This window comes from Malania oleifera, chromosome 5 (genome assembly GCF_029873635.1).
Source record: "Malania oleifera isolate guangnan ecotype guangnan chromosome 5, ASM2987363v1, whole genome shotgun sequence".
Lineage (NCBI taxonomy): Eukaryota > Viridiplantae > Streptophyta > Magnoliopsida > Santalales > Ximeniaceae > Malania > Malania oleifera.
Window position 1 is genome coordinate 70554917 of NC_080421.1, and position 8371 is coordinate 70563287.

Consider the following 8371-nt stretch of genomic DNA (forward strand, 5'->3'; position numbering starts at 1 on the left):
GACTAACGCTATTGTTCGTACTTATTGCAAACTGAAATAAATGGAAGTTAGAGTTAACCAGTCAGAGAAAATAGTTGGAACACTGAACATCTTTTCCTTTTTATGTACCTGAACACAGTTCGCCTGGGAAAAAACAATATTCGGCACACGATGCATTCCATATTTACAATGATACAATTTAGTAGTATGGCCGACTCGCAATAAATAGAGTTCCAAAAGAAGTAATCTCTTTATTTATGTTTATTTTTTGAATGTTATCTTTACAATGCTACGTAGGTTAGCTTCCCATAAGGATCACTGTCTCACAGACCTAACCAGAACACCAACCGAAGTTGCACTTGGAACCTGGATTCTTGCTTCTTCTAACCTACAAGGAGGTAGTCTTATCAGTCAACACTTTTAGTTATCTAGTAATTCCATTTTGATGCATCAACTTTGCAAGAGTTTCTTATTAGATTGCAATCCAAATGAAAAGAATTTAATCATTAAAGGGTTCGTGTCTAGATGATGACAGAATCATAGTATGCACATCGATGCATGTGATCTGGTAAGCGCTAAAATATTTTAGTATAAGATATAATTCTACGGCAAAATCTGTACCAGATGGGAAAAATTCAGCAATAATTTTAGGAAACAAATCAGTATGCATAACATAGGAATAAAATTTTCTGTTTGAGCAGCATTTTGTTACCTGACCATGTTGGAGAAAGATTTAATGGCTGCAGCAGATGCTATTCTTTGCTTTATGGCCACAACAATAACTATGTATTCCAAAAGGTTAAAATATATAGTTGTTTATATTGAGAGGATAATTTCAAAAAGAAAAAAAGACAAAAAAGAATGAGCTATAGATCACATGATGAACCATGAAGGAAAATTAATGCAGGAAAGATTAAGAATTAGGGAAAGAGAAATCCAGAGAGATTCATGCTTACCAAATTCCATTCTGATTTGGATTTTTTGCTATCAAGTTATATAAATCTCTGGAATATGAGCAATCTTGTGCCAATCCTCACCAGTATCACGTTCACATCTTCCACTCAATGTCGGGCATGATTTAATGCGCAGTAGTCTCAGTGCAGTAAGGTGATCCATGGTCTCTGGCAGAGATAGCAGCTTAGGACAACGCAAGATCTCAAGTTTTTGAAGAGATGTAAGATTTCCTAGCCACTTTGGCAATCTCGTGAGGTTGGGACAGCCAGAAATAGACAGGTACTGCAGGGTGTTAGCAGTAGAAGTAGATGCCCGAGGGAGAAGCCACTGGGGCAAAGTCACAAACAATGGTAATTCTCTAATCAACAATACTTGAAGGCTCCTGGGGCCTGGAATGCCATCTTCCTCCTCCGACAACAAATTAAGCTTTGGGCAATAATAGATGACTAGTTTCTCAAGTAAAGTCAAGTATTTCACATCCAATGAAGTGAGGTTTTTGCAGTCGGTAATGGTCAATGTTCGAAGGGCAGTGAGATGCCGCATTCCTTCACACAAAGATACTAGGTTGGGACATTTTGACAGATTCAAGGCTCGAAGCGAGTTCAAGCTTCCTAATCCTTTCTCTGAAAAGCATGTCTGTTTTGTCGTTATTGTCAAAAATCTCATGCTTATCAGCTTCCCTATATCTTGAGGCAATTCTTCAAGCTCCTCACAGCGAAAAAGTAGCAAAGTCTGTAAACTCTGGAGTTTGCAAACAGAATTAGGGAGTGTTCTAATGAGACAGTTCCCAGATACGTCAAGATACCTCAAATGCTTAAGATCACCAATTGTAGTTGGTAGCCCTTCGTAATGTGAATCAGTTATGTCTAGCACCCGTAGGCACTTGAATCTTGAGATGCACATGTGGATGAAGGATTTATTTGGTCCCTTGTTGTAAAATTGAAAGTAAATAGTTCGTAAATTTTTTAATTCAAACAAAGAACTTGGAACCCCCTTTTTGCACCAATCATAATTAGAAAAGGACACATGTCTAACCTCTTTTGATATAGATTGAGTCTTAGAATTTACTGTACAGCACTGATCAGCTAGTGCTACTGTTACTGCAAGATCATGGACAAGGTCATGCATTTTACATGTGAATGTATGGCCATAGTCTTCAACATCTTGAAAGAAAGATCTCGACAATAATTCTTTGAAGTAGCGAAATCCAGTATCTTCCAACTCATGGTCACGGTCGGGTGAGTAAATGAGCCCTTGTGCCATCCATAATTGGATCAATAAATCACTGTTAATAAGACAATCCTTCGGCAAAATTGCACAGTATGCAAAGCATTGTTTCAAGTAAGACGGCAACTGATCGTAGCTCAATTTTAGTACAGGTAAGATGTCATCTTCCTTCTGTTCTATTTTCCAGATTTCATTGTCTCTAACAAACAGCCAATCGCGTTCATCAAGCTTGGTATACAGTAGACTCCCTAAGGTCTTCAGCGCTAGAGGAACACCTCTGCACTTCTTTACGATCTCATTCCCAATTTCCAGGAGATTCGGGTATTGCTTTGGTTGTTTTCCACCAAATGCCCATTTCACAAACAAAGACACACAATCCTCGTGGGGAAGAATACCTAAATGGTACGAGGGAACCGTGCCCATAATCGATGCAACTGAATGACTGCGTGTTGTTACAATGATTCTACTCCCCTTAGCACCATCCATTAACAGATTTTTCACCTCAAGCCACTTTGCATAACTTTCATTCCAAACATCATCTAAGATAAGCAAGTATTTCCTATCATCCAAAATTTCCCGAAGGCGAGCTTGCAACTGATCCATGTCCAAGTCAGCACAGTTTGCTATAGTTGCTGATTTAATAATCTTTTCTATTACTACTTTCAAATCAAAGTCCTCTGAGACACACACCCACATCCTCAACTGAAAGCTCCTCGCCACCCTTTCATCATTGTACACCAATTTAGCAAGACTGGTCTTCCCGACGCCTCCAATCCCCACAATGGGAATGATAGAAACATTCTCATGATCCCTTGAAGACATCAACAGTTGCATAATATTTTCCTTATCCCCATTTCTTCCAATAATATTTGAAGGACGCTCGAAAGAGTGAGTCAACTCCCTCTTTCTATGAACGGGACGCATATCCAGAGGTCGCTCTATTAGATTAAACTTGGCCTTGTCGGCTGCAATCTCATCTAACCTCAGTCTAATATCCTTAATCTTAGTACCCATTTTATGGGCAAACGCAAGTGGATTCGATGTTGAGAAAAAGTTGCAAACCTTTCTTTCTATGCTCCCACGGTTCACGACTCTTCGCCGAAGTGATTCGATCTCAAACTCATCCAGCACATTGTCAGCATCATAACAAGCATCTTTAAGTTTCCTCAGCCACTCTCTCAGGTGCTTATTTCTTTCCTGCTGCTCCTCTGCATCTAAGAGCAGCGCCTTGATGGCGGAGACAGTGTTTTCAAGCTTTTTCAGTTCAGATTTTGCATTTAGTGCCAAGGAAACTTCCTCCACAGCAATTGAGCTCAACATACTCCAGACCTTCTCAGCAATATTTGAGACAAACGATTCTGCCATGTCTGTTGCCGTTGGGGAGATGGAAAAGAAAACTAAGCGGGTGGTTTCTATGGTGCTTAGTGTGAAGAGGTAAGGAGCATTGGGTCTTTGAGTCAACTACTGGAAGGATCAGAGAACGCAGCCTCCAACAAAAGAATAAAGAATAAATGGCTGGGGCATTTGGGAGAGAATGCACTTTTGTTTTTTCTTAAACAATGCACGCTTCAACACTGATTCGGTACGTTTTACTGTTTTATCCATTTTTTGTTTTTGGGATTATTATTGCATTTATATCCTTCATTAACAAGAAAGTTCAAGGGTAGAAATGCCTTTAGACTAGATTCTGTTTTTGCTTTTCTAATTGGTGGAATCAATAAATAAAGGTTTTGCAGAAGATATCACTTTTTTATTTTATTACGGAAATTGGAATCATATCAGGAGTTTTTTTACCAAAATATTATAAAAAAAAAATCAAAAAACACAAATATGTAGGAAATTGGAAAAATTTACATAAATGTACCCAACCGACTTTTCAAAAGTCGGTTTGGGCTTTTAAAAAAAAAATAAAATTCAGCGGTAATTTTTTACTATCAAAATAAAAAATAAAAATTGAAAACCTACTTTTCAAAAGTCACCCCCCAAAAACCAAATCCCAACCCCCACCCAAAATCAAATAATAAAATATATATTATTTTTAATTTAAATAATAATAAAATATATATTATTTTTAAAATTTTAAGATTTAAATAAAAATTTGTAAATAAAAAAAAAATTTAGTGTCATTTAATATAAAAAATATTTTCTACATTTTATTTATTTTTCATATGAATTAAAAAAAGTAAATTAATTTTTTAATTTCAAAATATTATATAAAAATGAATACAATAACAAAAAAATTGAAATAATTTACTTTTGAAAATAATAAGACAAAAAGGACATCTTACTTCCTAATTACATAAAAAAAATTATTTAAAAAAACTAACTTCCATTTTTTTTTTCCTAAAATAGAAAATTTGTCTCTAATTTTAATTAATCTTTCATTTCCTCGCTATTCTACTTTTCTTTCGAACCAAATAGGATCAATGTACTACAATGGAATCTATCATCTCTTCTACCAGTACAGCCCGAAGGGAGCTGTGTGGGACAACATCGTTTGAACTCACTCCATCTCCAAGGACCTCATCAATTAGGTCGCCCACGAATTCCCACTTGGTGAATAGGAAGTAGAGTGGAATTCGTGGCTGTTGGCGCGTGAGTCCCGCGTGGGATGCGCGGAGGTGAGCTGGCAGACCCATGTGGCTCCAAATAAATGAGTTTTTTATTTCAAATCCCCCCAGTTCTACTCTTGCCTCCCCCTTTAAAAGTGGGAATCATAAATTTTTTTAAATTTAAATAATAATAAAATATATATTATTTTTCAAATTTTAATATTTAAATAAAAAGTTATAAATAAAAAATATATTTTTAAGTGTCATTTAATACAAAATTATTTTTTACATTTTATTTATTATTCAAATGAATTAAAAAAAAGTAAGTTAATTTTTTAATTTCAAAAAATTATATAAATATGAATACAATAACAAAAAAAATTGAAATAATTTACTTTTGGGAATATTAAGACAAAAAATGACATTTTATTTCCTAATTACATAAAAAAATTATTTAATATATAATTAAGAATGGAAAAATTATTTAACATATTATTTGATGTATATTTTTTATAGGAAAATTTTAAAAATATTTTTTACCTAACCGACTTTTCAAAAGTCGGTTTGGATTAAAAAAACAAAACAAAATAAAACAAAAAACTTGCACAAAAATCTAGGCACAAAAAACAATTAGAATGAAATAATGGAATGGAAGAAAAATATAATGAAATAAAAAAATTATAACACGTGTTTCACATGTCCTCCCATCACCGATGTGTCCAACCCGTGCCGCCCGCGCACCACAACTGGGTAAAAATTCTGGCATTCCCACATTTCGATTTTCGGAGTATAGTGGAGTACGTGTTTCGCCTTGACCCAATTCACGAAATCTTTGCTTTAATACAAGTAGGTCATTCCCCGGTGTTTCCTTTGACTGCCGACGACCATTTTCCAATGCTCGTCTCGCTTGATCCAGCCTGTGGTCGGGTCACGGAACGCGCTCGTGTTCATGTTCAAGGTGGGAACCACAAGGGCGTTGTTGTCTCCATTTACGAAGATGCGGATTAGATAGGTTAGTGGGTACGGCGTAGTTTTGGACCTGTCTGTACTAGAGGTCAAGTTTAGTGTAGAGGATGACGGGTTTGTTGCCTGGGAGGATGGTGGTAGATCCGGACCAACACCCATTTATGTCGAAGGGCTTGGATGGGTAGATGGTTGGGTCAAGGGCAACCCAGTTGATGAGGTTCTTGGAGATGGAATGAGCCCAAACGATATTACCCCACACAGCTCCCTTCGGGCTGTGCTAGTAGAAGAGATAATAGATTCCATTGTAGTACATTAGTCCTATTTGGTTCGAAAGAAAAGTAGAATAGCAGAAAAAAGAAAGATTAATTAAAATTAGAAACAAATTTTCTATTTTGGGGAAAAAAATGGAAGTTGGTGTTTTTAAATAATTTTTTTTATGTAATTAGGAAGTAAGATGTTATTTTTATCTTATTATTCTCAAAAGTAAATTATTTCAATTTTTTTGTTATTGTATTCATTTCTATATAATATTTTGAAATAAAAAAATTAATTTACTTTTTTTAATTCATTTGAAAAAAAAATTAAAAGTAGAAAATATTTTTTATATTAAATGACACTAAAAAATATTTTTTTTATTTACAAATTTTTATTTAGATCTTAAAATTTTAAAAATAATATATATTTTATTATTATTTAAATTAAAAATAATATATTTTTTATTATTTGATTTTGGGTGGGGGGTTGGGTTTTGGTTTTTGGGGGGGTGATTTTTGAAAAGTAGGTTCTCAATTTTTATTTTTATTTTTTATTTTAGTCAAGAATTGGGCTGAAGTTTTTTTTTTTTTTTTTTTTTAAGCCCAAACTGACTTTTGGAAAGTCGGTTCTTTAGTTTGGAAGTCAAGAATTGCGGCTAACTTTTTTTTTTTAAAAGCCCAAACCGACTTTTGGAAAGTCAGTTGGGTACATTTATATAATTTTTTTCAATTTCCTACATATTTGTGTTTTTTGATTTTTTTATATAATATTTTGGTAAAAAACTCATCATATCAGCCCACATGCTGAAGAGGGGGCATGCAGAGGCTTCTAGTGTCTCCCAGGGCCGCCTGGAGGCTAGATTAATAAGGGGATTTTGCTTTTGGGTAGGTATCATATTATTTGTTTTTATGTCTGCACTGAAGGATTTTTAATTCATGGGTTTGCTTTGCTGTCTGCAGAGCGCAACAAGGACGTGAGTTAAAAAACTCAGCACAGTGACACAAACAGCTAGGGGAGAACTTCAAAGGGTTGCTCTCCCTCAGCAGTGATTATTTTGGAATTATGGGTTGGGGAATCTGCTGCAGTTGAGATAGAACAGTGCAGAAGAATGGCCCTTCCGCTTAAAAAAATAAAAGGAAAAAAATGGTGGGGGGGGTCGTTGGGTTGGAAAAGTGTGATGCTGAAGGCCCGCTCTTTTCTTCGAAAGGAAAACAAAATTGTATGATGCACATCTCCTTAAAAGCACCATTATATCTTGTCTCCTGTCCCTTGCTCAGTCAAACACGTCTCTCAATATGAACAAAGCATTCGGAGCACCGGCCCGAATGAATAATGTTTGGATCCTTTGGACACTTGAGCTGTTAGCTGTACGCTCTCAAAGTGCTTTTTTCCATCTCTTGAACATGACATTGTATTTTCAGTTTCGGACGTGGCTAGTTCCAAATAAGATGAATTATACGAGCACCTGTTCTATTTATTACGCGTTAAAGTTACGTATTAAGCTGTGTGCATGTGTGAATGAACCGGGTGTCGTGTATTTAAAATTTACATGCGAGAAGCCATTGTATTTGAAGTGCAAGCAGGGCGATTAAGCAAATTAAATGCAAGGCTGGCGTGTGCGAGACGCTAGCACGTGAGGAGGCAGCAAGGTAGTAGAATTGAAAAAGAAAAAGAAGTGAGTGGGCTGGGCTTCAATTGTGTGAGGGCTTGCGTGCGTGAAGACTCGGCTGAGTTGCGCGCGCGTTGAGAACAGAAATTGAAAAAAAAAAAAAAAAAAACAGGTGAAGGCCGGGCTGATGTGATCCGCTACGCAAAATTTGCTTGGGTTGCAGTAAAGGGGGTAAAAGGGCAGACTTTTCAAAGGGCTTTTAGAGGTTTTCTTTTGGAGAGCTTTAGAGAGTAGGCGCCGGGGGGGCTGCTTTTTAAAAAGTCATTTTTTTTTATTAGCTACAAGGAAAGAGGGAAGTAGGGTTTGAAAAGAAAAGGGAGCAGACTGGGGCGGCGCCACAGCTGGTCTTCTTCCTAGGATCTCGCGCCACACACAGCTCCCTGCGGAGGGACCCGAGCAGCTCCTCCATCTCCATCTCCATCTCCATCTCCATTTCTCTCTCTCTCTCTCTCTCTCTCTCTCTCTCTCTCCTTTACTATTTAGTTTTATTTTAGTATCACTTAAATACTTATTTGAAAGTTTTTAGTTATTTTTTTTAAGTATTCATTTGAGATTTTTTTTAATTAAACCTTATTGAGTTTAATCTCTCTTCTTCTCTTTCTTTGTGGTGGTTTAATATTTGTTGGAATATTATTAAATGTAGATTGTCTTTTTTATTTAATGTCACTATTGAGTTTAAATTTTATTTTAGTTATTTATATTAGTTGCTTTAATTCTCTCTCTCTCTTTTGTTTTGAATCTTAAATTTTTGTTTGAGTTCTACTTATTA

The 8371-nt window shown here is 35.7% G+C and overlaps 1 protein-coding gene across 1 annotated transcript; it reads right to left on the reverse strand.

Moving 5' to 3' along the window:
• Positions 1-205: 205 nt before the first annotated feature.
• LOC131155438 (putative disease resistance protein RGA3) lies at positions 206-3677 on the reverse strand. The gene is made up of 2 exons (XM_058108570.1): positions 936-3677; positions 206-367 (listed from the first exon to the last, which is right to left on the reverse strand). The coding sequence occupies exon 1, from the start codon at positions 3523-3525 to the stop codon at positions 967-969; it is 2559 nt and encodes an 852-aa protein (XP_057964553.1). The 5' UTR covers positions 3526-3677; the 3' UTR covers positions 206-367; positions 936-966.
• Positions 3678-8371: the final 4694 nt, after the last annotated feature.

What these genes read in the sequence shown, in the direction of transcription:
- LOC131155438 (XM_058108570.1), bottom strand. Translation starts at nt 3,525, where the DNA reads ATGGCAGAATCGTTTGTCTCAAATATTGCTGAGAAGGTCTGGAGTATG.